At 42.3% G+C, this 22,103-nt stretch overlaps 2 protein-coding genes across 3 annotated transcripts in view; one reads left to right on the top strand and one right to left on the bottom strand.

Annotated features, from left to right (window-relative positions):
* Positions 1–422: 422 nt before the first annotated feature.
* Positions 423–10,328, bottom strand: LOC145398992 (type-1 angiotensin II receptor-associated protein-like; the record flags this gene model as incomplete). Its single annotated transcript, XM_080271721.1, has 7 exons — positions 423–613; positions 998–1,165; positions 1,434–1,506; positions 2,984–3,095; positions 3,692–3,726; positions 5,942–5,979; positions 10,301–10,328. Coding segments are annotated over 7 exons (645 nt in total), but the record flags the coding sequence as incomplete, so codon positions are not given.
* A 3-nt stretch (positions 10,329–10,331) lies between these two features.
* Positions 10,332–22,103, top strand: part of LOC145398915 (carboxylic ester hydrolase-like) — a 45,452-nt gene continuing 33,680 nt past the window's right edge. Inside the window, exons 1-9 of one of the 2 annotated variants that reach the window (XM_080271644.1) lie at positions 10,332–10,456; positions 10,899–11,063; positions 13,040–13,181; positions 15,647–15,832; positions 16,218–16,411; positions 17,315–17,465; positions 18,721–18,947; positions 20,577–20,727; positions 21,954–22,089. In XM_080271644.1, the coding sequence (XP_080127770.1) occupies positions 10,385–10,456; positions 10,899–11,063; positions 13,040–13,181; positions 15,647–15,832; positions 16,218–16,411; positions 17,315–17,465; positions 18,721–18,947; positions 20,577–20,727; positions 21,954–22,089 (1,424 nt within the window). In that variant the 5' untranslated portion in view covers positions 10,332–10,384. The remainder of the gene's footprint in view (positions 10,457–10,898; positions 11,064–13,039; positions 13,182–15,646; positions 15,833–16,217; positions 16,412–17,314; positions 17,466–18,720; positions 18,948–20,576; positions 20,728–21,953; positions 22,090–22,103) is intronic. The other variant, XM_080271642.1, reaches the window with a different exon arrangement.

Raw genomic sequence — 22,103 nt, 5'->3', positions numbered from 1 at the left:
AAAAAAGCCATCGATTAGAAGGAGTTAAAAAGCCTCAACTAAACTGAATGAAACCGTTTGGAAGTAATAAAAACTAAACAGAGAATAAGTTGCTTTACTGGACTGCCGTGCATGACACTCCTCAGTTATGATATTTCTCCCAGTGGTCAATAGCCAAGGATGTTCCCTTATATACAACTTTACCCATAAGGTAGCTCTGAACCTATTTTCTTTGAGGAAATATCACTATAGAAAACGAAATTTATGACTAACTCTTGATTTTACCGAAGACTCCAGACTTTACCAGAGATTCAGCGAATTCGACATTTTTTGTCACTTAATGACTTCATTATTTTTTGTTTCATCTGTTACTAACTAGTCGTTATGCATCGAGGCCCCGTAGATATTAATGAATTAGAGGAACTGCCATAAACAGCAATACTTTAATAGTTTCCACTAAGTGAGGCCTTCCGTGACGCGGGCTTGCTCTTGCCGAGGGTGCTGGTGCGTGAGGGTGGTGGCGGGCGTGGTGGTGGCGAGGACGTGGGTGTGGAGCCGGTCTCGGGGTCTAGAACCTGGGGAGCGGTGGAGCTGGGTCTGTCAATTTCCTCGTAGGTGACGCGACTGGCTGCACCTGCTGAGAGGATTACAGTGGCAGTAGGTCTGTGTGTGCCGCTTGATTCTCTTAAATACTTAAAGCTTGTATGTCATTTGTAAGATCCGTAATATTGTCTAAAGTTGCCAGAATAAATGTTTAAAATATCATCGTATTCAAGAGACTAACTTCTTGAATGCCAGTGATTACCTAGCTGTATGAAACTGAAATACCAGTGATCTGAATTTAATATCCAAGTAGCCAGTGGTGTTCAAGGGCTTAATTTACTGCCCACAGGTCCTTAAGCGTGAAGACAGAATAAATACAAATTGTTCCTTTTGTCTCTCTCCTCTCTTTCTCCTGTACGAATCAGAACAAAAAGACCTATGTAGTAAATGGTAAAAAAAAATGGCGTTAACGTACTGGCCACAAGTCCACCAAAGCCTGAGGGTAGACTGGGTGTTTTCGGTCTCGTTCCTCCCGGTTCTCCCCTGGCCCTGTCCTGCACGACCCGGTACAGCAGGAAGGCCGACACGGGGCGCAGGGCGAGGTTGGCAACAGCAGCAGCAGCACCGAAGCGCATGCTGCCGGCTGGGGAAAGGGAGAAAAGGGGATTGTTGAGGTTTGTGGTGTGGAGGAAAGGCTAGGATTTGCAGTGGTGTGAGATTGTGATGTAGTGGGTATTATGTGTGTGTATGCGTGTGAGTGGGCCAGTATACGTATGTGTGTGTGCGTGTGTGTGTCTGTGTTTTGCGTCCGCATTTGCTATATGCAGAAATAAATGCGTATGGTAGAGGTGCCAGAAGGTCTCCAAAGCTAACGAGAAGAATAGGACTACTAATCTCACATATGAACTTACTCGAGAGTAGCGGCCAGAAGATGCACAGGTTCACTACGTCAAACATAATGGACAGCAAATCAGTGCACAGCGCCTGAAAGAAAAAAAAGAGGATCATAGTTGATTCTTGTACAAACAATTTTGATAGATAATTTTGAAGTTTTAAGACCATCATCCTCCCTATCATCATCAGAAACAGCAGCAGCAGCAGCAGCAAAGAACTGCATATCTTCTTGTTAGTTCTCTGCCTGACTGTTCATATTCTGTGTTGCCACTCTGTTATCCTTTTTGTCCAGCTGTTATATGTTCTACAGAGAAGCTAATGACCTGTGTTCGTCTTTTTTAAATTGTGGTGACTGCGTCTTCTACTTCTGTCTGTTTCTGACGGATCATTAATCTTCTGTAGCAGTGCCGTCTTTAAAGGTGTCTTGTATAACAGTTGCATAGGTTCTTTCTCTACATCTTATCTTCAGAAAGCTACTAATCGCTGCCGTTGTTTCAGTTGAAGCAGCAAGAATGGTTTAAAAAATCTCAAGGTTTCATTCTGATATTTCTGAGGACTTACTGAGAGAGAAAAGAAAAAGTGAAGCATCCAGTGTTGTGCGATTTTGACACATGCGATAGAATTACAGTTTATTTTTAACTTTAAGTGTTCTAGTGGAAGGTTTGTGTTAAAGACAGACACAGACAGAATTGGAGACAAAAAAACAAAATGAGGGCCATACGACAATCACAGATGCCTCACACGTGCCGTATCACTCCAATCACCTCTTATCTCACTCTTTGCCCTCCAGTCACTTTCCGTGCCTACCATTTTGCTTGCATTCTCAACGCTTCCTGTCCTCTGTACTCCTACTTGCTTACTCCTCCGTACCTATCATCAGTCTGCAAGCCTATCTGCCCCTCCCTACAGGTCCTCTGTCTTCTTCCCCGCCTACTCTTCCCCACTTATCCTTTGCCTGCTTGCTTGCCTACCCATCCCTACCTGTCCTGTCCATTTGCCTGTATACCCCTCTCTGCCTGTCCTCTATCAACCTAAATCTGCTGGTTGCTTTCCTTCTCTCCTTTTGCTCATATACTTTCTAGTTGAAAGTCCACACACTCCTGCAGTACTTAAATTTGCATTGTGTTGACTTTCTTGCTTCCGGTGTTTCCATTATTCTCATCTTCTAAATATCATCTCCCTTCCCTGTGTGCTGTCTACCATATCCCTGTATATCTTGTAACATACTTATATATGCTGGAAACAAATTAATGTGTAGTGTTCACAGTATGTGCGTGGGGGGGGGAGCTATGTACTGCCTCTATGTGTACTCGTGGAGTATATGTAACATCTTATAAGCCATACTTGTCTGTTACCGGTCTGATGTTCTCAGTTTCCCTCCTGCCATCTACAGTACCTGTTTACCTGCCATCTTTTAACTATAAGTCGTTTACCAGCCTTCTGCCTTCCAATCTGTTTTCGATCTATCTACGTATGTACCTACCAATCTTTCCAGCTTTCTATCCATCTATCTATCCACCCATCTATCCATCCATCATCCATCCATCCATCCAGCCACCTATCTCACCATGAAGGGTGGTTCCTCAGACTCGCGGTGGTGTAGGCTCCAAACGATGGCCAGGAGGAAGAGACCATTATACAGGAGGAAGCTCTGTGGCAGACACCCGCACAGGCTGCTCCTGAAGCACACCACACAACACTGTAGATCAGTTCAACATACAACACGCCCCAGTATCCATATGTTTAATATTACTGTACAGTTTACCTCGCCAACACATTACTGCATGGATCACTTGAACAACACAACACCCAAAACTACATGCATAGCTTCAGTATCATAGTACAGATCACTTCAACAAGCCACTGTATGCATAACTAAAGGAACACTACAAAGTATAGTACTTTAACATACAACACTGAATAGAATAACTCTGCATTCAGTAGTCGTAAAACATTTGGATTACTCTGAAACAATATTATGTAAGTTATCACAGCACAAACAGGTACATAATAACTCAGCAACACGGGCATTTCACAAGAGTTATGTAGGTGATTAAGAAAACAACTTCAGCAATTCACTGCGTCTATCAAACATAAATGGAAGAAATGACAAAAGAATCAACGCTAAAGAATTATAGCATTGAGTCATAATAGACGAGACAGGAATAATCCAAAAGTAAAGACTGAAATGCGCTGAAGGAAGAAAGAAGGCAAATGAGAAAAGACGAGGGAAAACAAGAGTATCAAAGAAGAAATTGTATCAAGACTCACTTACCATACTGTGAAAGTGAGATGAACGAAGAAAATACCCTGGAAGTGAAAGAGAACTTAGGTTACTTCTCTCAACTCTGCCATAACACCTAACCCCTCACACCCAGCATTCACGCCATTGCCCAACCTATCACTTACACTGAAACAGAGGCTGATATTCATCCATGAACTCAGATAACATGAGCTAACACCCAATTCACACATTACTCATTCTATCCTTACTACTCAGGCACAGGTACTAACTAATGTATACTTGCACTCACGTCACATAATGTAACCCACTCGACTCACAGCTTTACTTATTCTGTAACATTCATTCAAAAACATATTGATACTAACACACTCGCATCACCCTTATATATATATATTTTTTAAATTAACAAAAACTTCACCATGCAATCATACTTTTCCACATTTTGCTCATAGCATTAGCACATCTCACAGTCTGCGTCACTCACATGTACTTATTGCGTTCTCATTTATTATTTATGCACACTAAACTCCTTCAGTTCAGTTACTTTTAGTTGGTGGTTATTGTCACCAGAGAATGCTGTTCATCTAGTGAGAGACCGTCAAAGTGGTAAATATTTGAAACAGTCTCCATGAAACCGTTAATAAAAAGATTGTGTTTTATATGTTATTTTAGCTAACGCCAGACAAATGACAAGTGTATTCATCTGAGTAGTAACACCTCATAGAAAATAAGTTACACAATATACAACTATACTTCCCGCACACAAGGATATCACTCATAGTTTGTTGTCACTTTATTTGCTTTAGTCTCACTTCTCACACGCTACTTTATCACATCAAAGCACTAAATCAGCTTATTCCAGCGTTATTAACAAGGTTGCTGGGAAGGCCGTCTGTTTCAAGCAACTCCCCAACATTTCACGACTTATGCTTTGCTCTTACACCTCACTTATTCCCTTCTTTCTTCTACCTCACATTCTTTCTTTTTTTCCCACACTTTACCATTTCTAGTTAACACAGCACACTCACAGACGCAGAACTTTCAGTAGTATTGTATTTCGCTTTGTGTTTTTTTCCTCATACGGATTTGTATTCCACTCAGACAGTTCTCTCCCATTATTTGCTCATACTTCACTATCATTCTCTCTCTCTCTCTCTCTCTCTCTCTCTCTCTCTCTCTCTCTCCGGTAATAATGCGACACCCGTAATCCTCTTAGCCAGCCCCCCTCGGCAGTAGTACAGTATATAGCACACCTGTATTGCACCTTTCTAAGTAATAACACTACCGTAGGTTCGTGTGGCGCTGTGTCATTGCGTGGTGGAGGCAACACGACACACCTCCCCAGCGCCGCACCCAGTATGTTCACACAAGTACCTTATGCAGTATCTCTGATGTTCCACGTCTACATCGCCTTACATTATACTGTTTGCCATTCTGAAGTTATTTGTGGTCTGTTCAGCTTTGTACTCTTACTGTTTTGTCAGTATCATTCTTTTATCATACGTTTGTGTGTGTGTGTGTGTGTGTGTGTGTGTGTGTGTGTGTGTGTGTGTGTGTGTGTGTGTGTGTGTGTGTGTGTGTGTGTGATAAAACTGATATATAGTCCTCTTCTTACTCCCTTGGCTCAATGAGATCTTCCCTAATATGCGTATAATGTTAAACGTTGACGATTCTTTGATGTCATCACACCTAATGATATGGTATCTCACCAATGCTTAGAAATGCCACCAGTTAAATATCACTGTCGTCACTACAAGGCAAGATTTACCGTCACTTCTCCTATAATTTTATTTACCTAACACTGTTACTTTTCCTTAGTTACGCAACACAATCAATTCGCTGTTAACACTGCCATTTAGCTACATTAATGTGAATCTGCTGTTCTGTAGGTACGCAAAACCTTTCAATTCACATATAAAACGATCATAAAGTTACAAAAATCTACACCTTCAGAGTTACGAGATACACATTAACTTATAATTACACTTCTTGTCCCTTAAAATGGAGATTAGTTTGCAAAAATTTAAGATTCTGCTTTTCATAGATGGGCACTGACTTACAAAACCTTGGAATTCGGGTTTTTATAGATGGGTTGCATTTGTCAACGCATTCGTTAACCGGAGGCAAATCCACAAAAAACCTACATGCATTTTTTTTTTTTTTTTTTTTTTTAGATTTGTCCACATTTCACTTCCTTCGTAAAACGGTGGTCGTTACGTATTTCGTCCCAGTTTTCTCATTACACTTCATACACCTCAAAAATTCAAAACGATATCTCACGAATAAGATGTCTAGCCGCTGCTGCTGCGAAAGGGATGCTGTCTTGATCATAGCTAGGATGGTGTTGGTCGTCCCCAGCATCCTGACCCTCCGTGCTCTCCCGGGTCAGTCAAGGCTATACTTCTTGGTCTCTCAATGTGCTCAGTCGTCTAGTAATCCTCTCTGCCCTCCCTCCCTGTCCTCCTTCTCCCTTTCTCTGTGTCCTCCCTCCCTCTTCCCTTTCTCCCTTTCTCTGTGCCCTCCCTCCCTCTTCCCTTTCTCCCTTTCTCTGTGCCCTCCCTCCCTCTTCCCTTTCTCACTTTCTCTGTGCCCTCCCTCCCTCTTCCCTTTCTCCCTTTCTCTGTGCCCTCCCTCCCTCTTCCCTTTCTCCCTTTTTCTGTGCTCTCCCTCCCTCTCCCCTTTCCCTCACTCTCATCTTTCCTCAACTCCTCTCTCTCTTCCTCCTTTCCTCTTCCCTTTTTTTCTCGCTTCCTCTATCCCTCTCTCACTCTTCTTCCACTTTTCCCTTTACCCTTCTCCCTTCCTTCCCTTCCTCTCTCCTTTTCTCTGTTCCTTCCTCTCTCTCTCTCTCTCCCTTTCTCTGTTCCATCCTCTCTCTCTCTCTCTCCCTTTCTCTCGTCTTTTCTCGGTCTCTCCTCGCCTCTCTCCCTCTTTTTCTCCCTTACCCCAGTCCTCCACCTCCCTCTCAGTTAGGTCTGTCTATAGTTCTGGACCTCGCCTCCTGCTGACAGTCTCCTATTAAGTCCTCCTGCTCCCTCATTCCTTCCCTGTCTCTCTCTCCGTTCTCCTCTATACCTCAGTCTCGTGCCCTTTACTTTCCTCTTTCCTTTCCCCCCTCTCTCCTTTTCCTTTCTTCCTTCTTTACTTCACTTCTCCTTTTCCCGTATTCCTCCTTTCCTCCTCGTCTCCTTTCCGCTATCTCTTCTTTTCTTTCTTCCATTTTATTTCTCTTTCCCTTCCGTTTCCTTCTCCTCTCCTTCTCTTCTCCTTTCCCCCTTTCCTCTCTCTCTCTCTCTCTCTCTCTTTCTATCCCTCCCTTACCTCCTTTGTTACCACATATCACCGTAATCAAAAAAAAAAAAAAAAAAAAATCGCAGGTGGTCTGGAACAGAAAACCTACAATGAAGAGACTCTGAAAAGATTTAATTCTATTCCTTTAATTCTATCCCGTTTTCACTGTTTTTATTTTTATTTATTTTTTTCTGTTGGTTGTCGGCTTCGTATTTGTAGTCATGTTCGTGTGATTTTTAAAAGTAAAGTTTAAAGTGACATCGTCTTATTTAATGGATAAGTAAAATGACAAATGCAAGATTGTAAGAGTATTAATGAGTAAAAGCTCTGCAGACAATGGCTGACTCTGAATGTGTTTAATGGTGTGTGAGTGTGTGCTTCTGAATGAGTGAATGCTAGGACGTGCCTGTGTGCGTTTGACGGTGATTTTATGTGTTGGAGGTTATAAATATGAGCGAGAGAGAGAGAGAGAGAGAGAGAGAGAGAGAGAGAGAGAGAGAGAGAGAGAGAGAGAGAGAGAGAGATTGGTAAATATAAGAATGTGATCCAATAAAGATATAAATTAAGGTGACCAGTGGGGCAGAGGTAGAAATGTGAAAACGAGAGAATTTATTAGACCATAAAGAGGAGTAAGTATAAAAATGTGGGGTGCGAGAAAAAGGTAGAGTGTAAGGAAGGAGGGAGAGCTGAGGGGAGACCTTCAGGAGGGGGTGAGAGGAGGGGGAAGTGGGAGGGTAAGAGGAAGGTCACGAGATGGGAGTGAGGGAAGGAGAAAATAAACGAGGAGATGGAAAGGGTAATAATGGTGAGAAGGGAGAAGAGAAAGACAAAAGAGAAAAGAAGGAATGTGATAGGAAGGAGGAGGAGGACAGGTTAGGGAAGGGGAAGACGGGAGTTAGGGAAAGGGAAAGGGATTAGGGGAGGGAAGAGAATTAGGGGAGAGGAGACAGGTATGAGGGAGATTGTGTGAAAGATGAAAGGAAATGGCGAGGTATTACTCGTAGGTAAAGGTGCAAAGGGGAAGGGGAATGAAGAGATGGGAGGGAAGGTGGAAGAAGGGGTCAGGCGAGGAAGAAGAAGGGTGTGGGGAAGGGAGAAAGGCGGAGGGAAGGAGGGGGAGGGGAGAGAGGGGAAGGATAAGGGTGTGGGGCAAGAGAGAAAGGGAAGGACTGTGAGGGGGAGGGAGGGTGGTGAAAAGAAAAAGAGAAAAGGTGAGAGAACGGAGAACAACAGGGAGGGATGGAGGGAAGAGGAAGGGGCAGGAGGTGCCATATGAGAGGGGGGAAAAGGCAGGGATGGAAGAAGGAGAGGTGAGAGGGAATCTCAGAGGTGAAGGGGAGAAAAGAGGCTCTAAGGGGTGAGAGGAGACAGAAGTATATGAAGGATGACAGAACAGAAAGGAAAAAGGAAAGAGGTGAAGGAGGTTTACCAACAACAAAAGCCTGGTCTTGTGATACTAGCATAAGTCTGTGCCCTGGCCTCTCCTCACGCTTCCCTCACGTTACCTATGGTTCTTTCTTTTCTCCCAGTCTACACACACACACACACACACACACACACACACACACACACACACACACACACACACACACACACACACACACACACACACACGCAAGCACACGCACGCACGCACGCACGCGCGCGCACGCAAGCACACGCACGCACGCACGCACGCACGCACGCGCGCGCACGCACACACACACACACACACACACACACACACACACACACACACACACACACACACACACACACACACACACACACACACACACACACACACACACACACACACACACACACACACACACACACACACACACACACACACACTCTGTCTGTCTGTCTGTCTGTCTGTCTCCTCCTCCTCCTCTTTCTTTCTCTTTCTCTTTCTGTTTCCCTTTCCCTCTCCCTTTCCCTTTCCCTTTCCCCTTCTCCTTTTCCTTTTCTCTCTCTCTCTCTCTCTCTCTCTCACTCGTCATAAGTTCAACTTTTTAACCGTGTAAAAAGTCTTTCTACTTAATAAAATCAACAGGAGTAAAGCAAAATAATATATACACGTTCTGCCTCCACAGTGACTGCAAAGTAACTGCATGGATTTTTTTTTCGTAATTAAAATCACCAGTGCCGAAATGAGATTAAGTTCCAAAATGCAAATACAGGAGAGAAGTTTAAGCCTAATCCCCTTGCAGCCATGGAGAGAGAATGGGAAGTATTAACGCGGAAAAGGGAGGTGACTGGGAGGAAAGACACTGCCGCTTCCTCCAACTCTCGTCCCCTCGTCCCTGATCGCATCTCCATCTCACCTTGGTAAGTACAGGTAACCTTGGTACATGGATGGGATGTTGCTAAGTATCACCATTTTTTAATTACATTTAATACTTTAAACAGAGAAAGCTAAATATGTTTTAAGAAGGCTGTTCACTGATTAAAGGTGTGGATAATAGACGGTTTTGAAAGGTCAGAAAAAAAAAAAGTTAATTTAGAAGTGCTGTCAAGTAAAAGGATATGTTTTCATTCTTTACAAACAGGAATGTACTGTTGATGTTACTGAGCTTGTATATTGCGCTAAATTCTTCTTATACGTAAGCGCGTATAAATATATAGAAAAAGGTTGATATAGGGGTATTCTCTTGCATTTGCATAATTCGTAGCTGATTGGTTTGGGATCTTAGTCCACATCTCTTTTTTGTTTCTTTTTCTTTGCATAACATTATTATTCTTTACTAAGCTGCTTCTTCGTGTGATTCGGGGAAAGTAAGCATTTTGTTGGTGTTCCAGACTTCTTGTAAAATTGTTGTGCTATTATATTCTAATTGCTGTTATTGCACTGATTAAGAGTGCTTCATCCTCTCAACTACTTAATGTGTTCCTCAGTTTTATACGTGATTGGGAAGTGTAATATTATTGAAATTTCTTTTATTTCACATAACAGTTGCTTTGTGTGTGTTTTGTGTGTGTGTGTGTGTGTGTGTGTGTGTGTGTGTTTGAGTGAATTATGTGTATTAAGAACTTCAAAGCAAGTGTCACATTCACAGCAACTCAAAAAATCACATCCTCATCATCGATCTGTCCATGGCTACATACCTGTTTCATATTGGGTCTGCCTGTCTGTCTGTCTGTCTGTCTGTCGGTCTCAGTCAATAAATGTATCTGTATCTGTTTATCTGTTAATCTATTTATCTATCTGCCTGTCCTCCTCTGTCTGTTAATTTATCTACCTATCTGGATATTAAAATCCTAGAACAATTACATCACAAACACACCATTCTCTTCTTCAGGCTCGTAATGGCAGTAGCGGTGTTAGTGGCGATGGCTGGCCTGGCTCTCGCCACAGGTTTTCACAAGATACACGCAGAAGCAAGAAAAATCCCCCCCTTGGTACTGACGAGGCAGGGTGTGGTGAGGGGCGTGAGGGAGTACTCGGAGATGGGTGTCCCCTTCTTCTCCTTCTACGGTATCCCTTACGCTGAGCCGCCCTTGGGAAAGCTGCGCTTTCAGGTGGGTGAGAGGAGTACGGTTGTTTCAGTGCATTTCTTCCTTCGTCAGACTATTTCTTGTCTTTGTCAGTTCTATAGTTTTTTCATACTTTGTCAGATTCTCTTATGGAGCTGTTCATCTTCTTTTGGGGTTAGAGAGAGATGCCTTTAGGTGGTGGCGCCAATGTTGCCGGGTGTTGGGCCTGCGAGATTATATAGATGTTCCTCACTTTCCTCCTTTTCCTCCTTTGGTGGACAGCAAAAGATAGGCAGCTTCAGCCCGCTGTCCACTGGATTCACATCCAGATGAGAATGGGGTTGCTGTTACTACTTCTACTCCTCTTCGTTTCTTTTTTATTCTCTTATATTTCTTCTTTTTCGCCTCATACACTTTCGTTTCCTAATCCCTGTATTTTTTTTTTTTTAGTTTTCATTGCATACTCTCCATATTCATTCTCTTCTAGGACCCAGTAGAAGCCAGACGGTGGGTGGGTGTGAGGGACGGGAGCTGGCAACCTGATCCCTGTATCCAAATATCTCCCACCGTGGCCGAGGCCAAAGATAAGCCCGACGAGGAGGACGTGTTTGGTTCTGAGGATTGCCTCTACCTCAATGTCTTCACTCCACAAGTAGTAGTAGTAGTAATAATAATGATAATAAGGATAATAATAATAATAATAATAATAATAATAATAATAATAATAATAAATTTACTAGCGCCCGAGAGATTTTTTTTTTTTAATGCGAGGAAGGAGGAACCAAAGGCCATGAGCCCGCAGTAACAGTTCCCTCCAAGAGAAAAACAAAATACAATAGAGAGCCAAATTCAAGATCCGATCATTTTGAGATGCCTGGACACACTACGTTTGAAAGACTGGAGATCATAGGCAGCAGGAAATACAGACAGAGGGAGACAGTTCCAGAGCTGACCTGTTGCATAAATGAAAGACTGGGAGTAACGGTTAACTCTTGCATTAGAGAGTTGGACAGAAAAGGGATGAGAGTTTACAGTTACAAGTACCTGGGAAATTTTTCATATATAATCCAAAATCATCTGCGGTGGTTTCAGGAGGGGATACTAGTTCTTTTACCTTATCATGGGGAGATTTTCGTCCTTTTTTGTCCGCGAATTTCACGTATTTCAGTGGCAGAATACGATAAGTTTAGAGCTCTATGTCCTATCCACAGCACGTCCTTGTGACTTCCGCATTGTTCTTACGTTAATCTCCTGTAACAGCTCAGCATTCAAGATGGATAGGTGTCAATTTAGTTCATGTAGGAAGGTATCAGTAAATCAACGCCAAAATATGGTGCAAGTCACGAGGAAGTGCTAAGGAAAAGATATGGACACATAGTATTGTTTTTTTCTGCCACTGCGCTACATGATATATGCTCCCAAAGGACGAAAATCTGGGCCAAGTTAAGGTGAAAAGAGTACAGTAGTTTACTCTTGCCTCAGTACTATGATAGTTTGCAACTTTAGATGATTTTTAGTTATTTCAGTTAGTAAAGGGGCTAATGAAGTTTGAAAAGTTTGAAAAGTTTCCGCTTGGTAAAAAGAAAGTAATGTGGAAGTAGGCTTAGGCTATCAAGAATTTAACTAAATAATTCGATATATGAGTGAAACAGTTAAAATAAGAAGTAAATTAGAATGTAGAAACAAAGGAAGAGAAAGCACAATGGCACGTGAATTATCAGACGGTATATTTAGTAAACTCGGTCATATAGTTAATTTAGTCTTCAGTCCGATGACGTGTTAATAATTATGTTCTTGCTGTTTTCAGAGACTTAAAGTTTGAATGAGTTTTCGAACTGGATGGGTTACATATAGCCATTATTTACCTCCTTTGCTACTACACAACTATTGTAAGTTTAATAAAATCGTCTGCAAGAAGAAAAAAATATTAGAAGATACGTCATCGGACTGATGGGGTTAATTGCACATCATATATGCCTAGATAAAATTATAGCAATAAAGACAGTGTTGGAAACTGTTAGTTAGAATGGTATCACTGGAATTACGAGAGAAGTAGGTAGACAAAGCAGAGGAGCTAAATCTACCCCTCTAACTACGCCCTCGTCCCAACAGGTGTCCTAATAGCACTAGTTGTAGTCCCAGGTTCATCTGGAAAGTGAATTCAGTATACTGTAGGTTGAAGCTGTCCTCCTGCAGCACAACAATCTTCTTGTGGGGAACAGCGAGAGAATGAGAAACTAGTATAAACGGGCAGTGCGACCACAAGGTTATATCAGTACTACCACGTGAAATTGTGTCACTCCAGCACCACCAACAGGTACACAGAGATATGCCAGTGCTAATGTTCCGGCATGGCTGTGGGTATGTGGGAGGTTCCGCTAATATGTTCCCCCCAAATATCCACCTCATCCATCTCATGTAACATCGTTTATACCAAGTCTAACCCCATCTAACCATGCCCCCATCCCAGCAAATGTAGAAAGGAGAGATGCTTGTGCTTGTGCTCCTTCATTGTGGTGGATATGTGGGAGATTCCGCTAGCATGTTCCCCTCACATGTCCTCCATCTCATTTAGCACCATGTAACACCATCTAACACTCGTCTAACCCCATCTAATCATCCCAACAGGTGCGCAGAGGAAAATTGCCTGTGCTTGTGTACCTCCATGGCGGCTCGTACGAGGGTGGTTCTGCAAACAAATTCCCTCCACACGTTTTCCTGAACCACCCCGTCGTCCTTGTAATTACGCAGTTCAGACTTGGCGCTTTGGGTCAGTCACTATACACTTTTGCTGTCATTCGGGCACTGAGGTATTTCAGGAAGAGTAACGGAGAGAGATTTTGAAATTTTTGTTCACTTGCGAGATAGGAAGTGTCCTCTAGAAGTAACTAAATTTATTTTGTCTGTCTGTCTGTCTGTCTCCTTAATCACCCCACCGAGAACGGAGTCCGGCGAGGTACTACTTTTGATCGAGACTCATTATTTGTTTGTTTGTTTGTTAGCAACAGTACGGAAAAACTGCTTAATGATCTTACATGGAACTTTCAAGAAATGTGGGCACTGGTCAGAAGGAAGTGATTAAACTTGGAAGGTGACTGAGTGACCTTGAAAGGTCGAAGTAAGGTCACGGACTTTCGGAGGGCTATAACTTGAAACTTGTTGAAGATATATTTATTGTTATCGACATGCAGGAACTCTCATATGAGCTTTCATTTGACACCAAGACCTTTGACTGTGAATGACCTTGGAAGGTCAAACTCAAGATCACGGATATTCAGGGGGCTTTAACTAGAAACTGGTTGCAGATAGATATTTACTATTATGAACATACTGGAAGTCCCATATGGGCTCTTAATTGGTACCATGACATTGGACCCTATTGACCTGAAAGGTCAAACTCAAGGTCGTGGATATTCTGGGAGCTATAACTTGAAACTGGTTGAAGATAGAGAGATATTTACTATTATCAGTATATTGGAAGTCCCATATGGGTTTTTAATTGGTACCATGACCTTTGACCTTAAGTGACCTTGAAAGTTGAAACTCAAGGTCACAGATATTCTCGGAGCCATAACTCGAAACAGGATGATGATAGAAATATTTACTATTATCAAGATATAGGAAGCCTCAAATGGGCTATAAGTCGGCTATAACTCAACGCACAATGTAACTGAATGCCTTTATTATATCTAACTGTCTTCCAGACTGAAAAATGAAAAGCAAGGTCAAGGAGTTTCTCAGGGCTAGTAGAAGTTGAAGTTAAAGAGATTTTTACTGTTATCAACAATGGAACTCGTTATGGCAAATTTTACAAATAAGTTCCATTTCTTTTGCGCCGCTATCTTTGACTTATATTGTTTATCTACACTAAATATAAGTACTGGTTTAGTATTTACCAGCAATAAAATAACTGCTGTCCGGCGAGGTTTGTTGTGCCTGGCACCACTTGTTTTTACACTGGAAGGTTAATCGAACAAGCAAAATAGATTGCTAAAAAGACAGAGTGTTATAATAATCAAGTTATTTTGGCAACTGAACTGTGAAACCGATAATACCGAGATAAGCATGCAGCAGTAATTTAAAATATACTTTACAGATAATACTGTTATGAGTAACCACTATAGTAGGATGACGTCTTTTAAATTCTGTTCTTCCACTCTCATCTTAAATGTCGGGACCAACTGCCATAGCCCCGGGCTCCTACGCTCCTCATGGGGCAATGTAGGATTGGATGATGGATGGATGGATGTTATACCTGACGATTTTATTCATGTGAGGAGAGACTTCGTGTAGTGAAGGATTAAAGTTGATCTCCATTAACCCTTTCTTCATGAGAGATTCTTCCTAATCTGAATGAAATCGTCCATTTGTAACTATCCATCCATCATCCAATTCTTTTCTGCTCCATCCGGAGCGTATGGAGTCTGGCCTGTCTAAACCAGTCTTGATACTGAAGACGAGGATGACCAGCCACACCAGCCTTTAGGTGGTATTATATAAGCAACAAATGGCTACCACCCTTCGTATGTAAACACTTGCGGGTATCGTCCGTTTAGAGTGTTTTATTCCTTTAGACCATTAGGCGTCATTTGATTCGATGGTTACCACCCAGCGTAGTAGATGAATCGTAGGTTGAAGAAGATAATTTGGTTTGCAGTTCATTTCAGAGTCATCTGAAGACAGCACCACATGTAGTATGGGGAAGGTGGTTGCCCCCACCTACCGCCGTTTGTAACACTAATAAAATAAAAATGATGACGATGATGAAACAGAATCACAATGATATAGTGAGCTTAGCATGATAATGATAATAAATATAATAGCGGTGAAATGGGATTAGGATGATAATGAGGAGGTTGAAATGAGATCAAGTTGTATATAAGTTTAAGAGCACAATTGTACTTTCTTAAAACAGAGATAAGGAGAGGTTTCTCTTCCGCTGTACAGAACTGTTTGGCGGTATGCAGAGCAATATACAGAAATGAGATGGAGGGATGGAGAGGAGAGGTATATGAAGGAGGGAGAAGTGACCTAGAGAGAGAGGGCAGCTTGATGGGGGAGAACAGGATAACACTGAGGTGGTTTGTTTGTGTCCACCCTTTTAGGGATTTATGCTTCTGGTATAGACAGACAGTACCTATAAACGGATAAGACAACTGACGCCAAACACTGGAGTTATACATTTCGAAAGGGAGTAAAATGGATTTTGTCTGTTAACATTGTTTTCACTCCCAGGGTTCCTATCCACTGAAGACGCAGCCGCCCCAGGTAACGTGGGGCTCAAGGACCAGACCTTAGCACTGCAGTGGGTGCAGGACAACATACGTCGCTTCGGCGGCGACCCCACCCGCGTCACGCTATTCGGCGGGAGTTCTGGGGCCTCATCCACACACCTTCATGTTCTCTCACCCAAGTCAGCAGGTTTGCAGATTTATGGGAATATTATTAGGATTTTCAGTTCGATTACGGATTTTTTACGGAGTGGAGAGGCATATGCCAGAGGGGATTGTGAGTTAGAGCGAGATCAAATGGATGGAGGAGGGGAGGGCAATATGGAGGCCATTCATTTATGGCCACCCATTCCGGGACTGAGCCATCTGGCAATAGATAGATAGAAATACTCTTATTCTTGCTATTTCAGGTGATTTTAATTAGCTTAGAGAACTCAGGTTGTGAGGGGGTTATTGAAAGTAATATTTAACCTCTCTTGTTCGAAGTCTAACCTAAGATGAATAAAATCTTCTGGAGGTGATAAGCATGAAGCAAAAATAAAGTCTTCGAGCTGTGGTGATGAAATCCGTTTCAGGACTCTTCGCGCGAGCCATTCTACAGTCCGGCACTGCCCTGAGTGCCTTTGCTCTGGGCGCGAGACACAGGGAGGTGGCGCTGGAGACTGCCCGTGCCCTGGCCTGCCCCAACACCTCAGATTCAGCAAGAATCATAGAGTGTCTGCAGGAGGCCCCGGTTCACGAATTGGCTGTCCTCCCTGCTAAATATTACGTTGGTACTCTTTATCTTAGCCTCTGATAATTGAGTTCTGATTTCTCTTAACTGTTTTGGGGTTTTAACAGAATAAATTAGGTTTCATGCCAATTATTGTAAAGTTCTCTGCTTTATGTGTTCATTCTGACAGGGAACTATGAGCTTATTGGTGCAACAGTTCGACACCTAGGTCATGGAGCATAAAGAATCGGCTCACTCTAAGGCTATTGTCCCTATTAATAACTAGGCTAAGTTTTTTATTAGTTATTTCAAACTTTTTCGTTATGATACTGAAACCTTGGCTTAAAGTGCATCAATGTAACTCCCGAGGTAAAATCCTGGCCCTCGTCACAGCTAGTTATGCTGGTACTATTTTTTAAATCTTTATAATGGTTATCGTGAGGTTATTATTTGATATGTTGACCCTTTTACTATTATTCTAAACTTGTTACTGTTATTTTGAACTTCTTAATGGTATAATACTTTGATACCTCCAACTCTACCCAGGTCATAGACTGTCTGTAGAATGTCCTAGCTCTCGTCTTCGCTAAAATTTACGTTGATACTGATTATTCTTAGCTTTTTAGTAGTTATTAAGTTTTTATTAACTGCTTTGAATTCGAGGAGTTTAATTACCTATGAAAAAATGTGCCACCTGTTTCCTTGGGCATGCTGTTGACAGTTCTCCTACTTTGTACTTTCTCATCCCTTGTTTCTGGATCCTACCTCATCCCAGCTTTAGGCGGGGAACAAAATGATGATGATGATGATGATGATGATGATGATGATGATGATGATTTCAATTTTGTTACTTGTTATTTTGAACTTTTTCACTGTTTTTTTTTAGTTTTTTTACTGAAATTATTTCGGGAAAAAATGCAACGAATTGAGAGAAGTGCTTACGGTCGATTATACTGACAGAGATGGTTCATAGTTCCAATTCTTCTGGCGCCCCGCGTCGATGGAGACTTTCTTCCCGCCGCCCCTCACTTGATGGTGCGTGACGCCAGACACAACAGCGTCGACCTCATGACGGGGATCACCGCTCATGACGGGGGCTTCCTTACTCTTGGTTGGTTCTTCACTTATTCATGGTTGTTTCTGCACTTATTCATTACTGGCTCATCACTTATTCATGGTTGATTCCTCACTTACTCATGGTTGGTTCTCTACTTACTCATGGTTGGTTCTCTACTTACTCATGGTTGGTTCTCTACTTACTCATGGTTGGTTCTCTACTTACTCATGGTTGGTTCTTCACTTACTAATGGATGGTTCTTCATTTACTCATGGTTGGTTCTTCATTTACTCATGGTTGGTTCTTCATTTACTCATGGTTGGTTCTTTACTTACTCATGGTTGGTTCTTCACTTACTCATGGATGGTTCTTCACTTACTCATGGTTGGTTCTTCACTTCCTCATGGATGGTTCTTCACTTCCTCGTGGTTGGTTCTTCACTTACTCATTGTTGGTCTCTCACTCTTCCTCATTTGTTGTTTCCTTATTTACCAGTAGTCGGACCCTTTCTTAGAGATACTTGGTTCCTGCCGCACTGATGATTGCTGCCTCATTTACTCATGGTTAGTCCCTCCCTCACTTATAACTGATTCCTCATTTACTCGTTACTGGTTCCTCGTTTTTCCATGTTTGGTCTCTCACTCATTGCTGGTCTCTCGCATACTCTATCGCATTTGTGACTGCAAACTTCATTTATTGGTCTTCACGCTTATATTTAATTGCTTCTTATCATGTTAACTTGAGGGGACGGGGCATAGGAATACTAGTATGATGATGATGATAAAGATGGTGATGATGATGATGATGATAAAGATGATAATGATGGTTAACATGATGATGATGATATATGGTGATGATTCATAGAGAGAATTTAAGTTTTATGTAGATCTACCAATTCACAATCAAAATTCTCCTATAAGCTGAATTAACTCGTCGAACAATAGGTATAATAATGTAACATAATATAACATTCTCTCTCTCTCTCTCTCTCTGTGGGCCTAGCTCGCTTGGCGAATGACAGACGCAAAGTAATGAGAGAAACTGTCCTGTCTATTTATCTCCTTCAGTACGGTGACGTGTTTCATTGCTTATTCTTGCTACCTTCATTCGATTACATTCATCTCTGGAGAGACCTTTTGTTTTAAAGAGGTAATTGGGTGAAGTATTTAGTCTCCCCTGTTTGAAGTCTCTCCGAAGCTGAACAAAACTGTCTTTCAATAGCGAGAGAAGAATGAAAAACATGTCGTAGGATTCAAGGGGTTTGTAAGTGTCTAGGTAAGTGTCTAGTCTCCTTATCCTCATTCAACAGCTCTGTACATGAGTGAGGAGATGAGGGGAGAACTGATTAATAATTTCGAGGAGATCGGCCCTCTCAGTCTAATGCTGAATAATCTCAATCCTGCCACCACAACCAACTCTACAACCAACAGTTCTGCCACCAACTCCTCCACCAACCTTGCCATTGCCACAGCGATCTACAACCACTATCTTGGTGGTGTGAAAGTGGACGAAACGAACACTGAAGAAATAACGCAGGTAGTATAATAAAGCAGCATTTGATATTATTCTTCATCACATTCTCATTTGTTACTAGTAAGATATGACAGAGAAAAGAATCATGCCTAATGGTTTGTAACTCAGGAAAGGCCAAATATATTTTACTTATAACTTGAACAACGCTTACTGTAATATTGCTCTCTTCACCCTACATCTCTTCCTCTTAATAATGATTTTGACTCTCTTAGGAAGGGAAATTTTTTGCCAGCGTCCCACCTATGATCTTGTCTATATAAGGGTGTTACGAGCAATGTCACGAGCATGGTTTTCGAGAAAGTCACTGACATGTTCGAAACAAAGATGAAGTAGTCGTGTGGTCCAGACTTGTGAGAGACAGTACCAGCAACATGGCGATGAGGGCGGACACCTTACTTGCCGCAGCCGCAACGGTTTTATTATGAGTACAGCTGGGACAAAAAGTACGTGCTCGTTGGCGATTTTGGGTGCGTCCATCACGTTAGGCCAACTCCTATGGTGGTAGACATCATTTTGTAAATGACATTGTTAGAGATGACATTGAACTGCTACCGGTGCAAGTGGGGGATGGTTCATCATTTCGTGATTTCTTCAGGATATTAAAGACAGATTTTGAAATGGTATCGCGGTCGCTGGTAATGGTCTACTGCTGTGTTATATTAAATTATGTCCGCAGCTCAAAGCCTTATCCATACCGGTGCTACCAACATGATTCCAGCAGAGTTGCCAACATGTTCGAGACACTAGTGTTTCAAACATGTCTGTAACATTGTTCCAGGCAAAGTCTGAAACATGTTGCCAGCACATGTTTCGAGCAAGTGTTGCAGCACCCTAAAGGGCATTTCATATTCTATCGCTATATTCACATTCCAATTCAGTCATTTTTATATATCTCGCTTCATTTACTCGTTATATTTAATAATCTACGTATACATCTTTGCACTTCTTACTCTCTTTCTCTCGCATTTAATCTGTCATAATATATTTTCTGTATAGTATATGGCTGTCGCCAGTTGTTGTTGTTCTTGTTGTTGTGCTTAACCTCGGTCTGTCAGACCACGCAGACCCCTCGACCACAGACAAGCAACTGCTTCCGCGGGGCCGTCCCACAGGTACAGCATCATACATACATTGTATAGCGTCCGGTGCCTCTTTGTGGTAGACTGCACATCACCAAGAAAATACAGGGAGGTTTGGCTCACGAGTGGAGCCGCAGCTTCTTTACCCAACTGCACAGCGCCGGAACATGTGGGTTCCTCTTTAGCTCCAGAGATTAGCTAAGCCTTTAATTAGTCTCAAAGCCAGATAACAGTAATTGATTGTGGTCTTAGTTTTTCATCCCAGTATTACAAAGGAAATATTAACCGGGACTCTACACTCGTCCTAGATGTCGCGCTGTCCATGAACTCAACTTATCTTCCAAGTTTTCACTATTTCTGACAATCTACGCACCTTTTCCTACCTACCCGACATTCGTATTTCTCACAATCTAAGCACCTTTTCCTCTCTTATTATCTTTTTTACTTTATATAATCTCCTCCTGCTCCTTCATTGCATACTGTTACCAGCGTCTCAGATTCCCTCAGCTGTTTAATGAAGGACTTCTCACTGCCGTCACGTCTACTCCCACAGATGTTCACTGACTACGCCTTCGGTGTTCCAAGCGACCTCACAGCCCAGCTCCACGCACGAAACACGAACAGGAAGGTGTACATTTTTGAGTTAACGCACAGGGGTGAGCATTCCGTGGCAGACCTGATGAATCCCACTATTGGCAAGCATTGTGAGTCTGTTTTCCTTCTACTACATCTTTTCCATCTGATGATGTATTTCAGATTTCATTCTACCATCCTCAGACTGCTTTTTATTTATTTATTTATTTTTTTTCCAGCTTAGGGGAGACTTTTCGAACTGGAAGGGTTAAATGAAGCAACAGATTTTTTGTCCTACATACGTGCTTCAGTTTGTTTGCCCTTCCTCGTTTACTAGATTTTGTTTTCCTTCCGCTCAATATAATTTATTTCACCCAGAATACTCACTGTGTAGTATACTTGGTTACTGCTGCTTGGTTAGGTTCTTTGGCCTATACCTAGTTACCATAGTTTGTATACCCTATACTCAGTTACGGTGGTTTATTAGTGTTTGTTCTGTACTCTGTTACTGTTTATTTTTTATACTGTTATAATAGTTTATAATTCCCTATACCCAGTTACTGTAGTTTGCATTACCTGATGTATATTCATTACTGTTTGTTTGCCCTATACTTATTTGCATTTCTGCGTGCATTATACTCAGTTGCTTTTAGGTGGCATCACACTGGACCGTTTTTCGCTCGTGGTTTGCCAAGCGCAGAGCATTTGCTGGCCAGAAGGGCATTCTCACAAGCAACGGCTGGTGGCTGGTGCTCCCCGGTTGGACGGAGGGCAACTCGTCAGGCGAGCAGCAAGTGACCCGGATGTAAACAAGAAAAATGGCCGCCCTCCACCAAAGAACTCATCGGAAGCCTTCCCAAAAGTGTTCCTCTCAACGTATAATGTGGAATTCCTTCATTATACATTCATTACTGGAAAAAGTGAGGAAATATCCAATGTTGTGGGACCATACCAACGAACTATTCCTTTTGAACCTTTTCTTCTCAGTCATGATTGAACCCACACGTTTTTTGTTTTTCTGCAGTTCCTGGAGAATACCTAAAACTGCTATAACAGCTGCACATCTTGCGACGGTCCGTGTATCAGAGCCGGTTGGCGCCATTTCTAGCTTTGTTCATTTACTTTAGGCTGCTGCTGGTGATTATGCTCGTTGTTCGGAAAACGGCTGGGCTGTTGAGTGTGGAGATACTGTTCATTTGCTCGCCAGCAAATGCTCGGCGCTTGGCAAACCACGAGAGAAAAAAGGTCCAGTGTGACGCCAGCTTTAGTTTGTTGTTTGTTCCAGTTTTTTTGTTTGTTTTTTCTTCATAGTTTGTTATTGCTTGCTGTGTGTTCAGTTGGTGTAATGTCCTTGCAGGGGTGAATCACGCAGACGAGCTACTGTACCTGTTCTCCGGTGGGCCTTTCTACTCCCTCTTCCCCCTCACCCGCCCCGACGACCTCAGGGTTAGGGCCATCATGACGCAGCTCTGGGTCAACTTCGCCGCCACAGGGTAGGGATAAGGGC

Source organism: Coenobita brevimanus, chromosome 47 (genome assembly GCF_032717465.1).
Source record: "Coenobita brevimanus isolate Jiangsu-jjx chromosome 47, ASM3271746v2, whole genome shotgun sequence".
Taxonomy (NCBI): Eukaryota; Metazoa; Arthropoda; class Malacostraca; order Decapoda; family Coenobitidae; genus Coenobita; species Coenobita brevimanus.
Note: the sequence above shows the minus strand (reverse complement) of the source record. Positions and strands in the feature narration are given on the sequence as shown.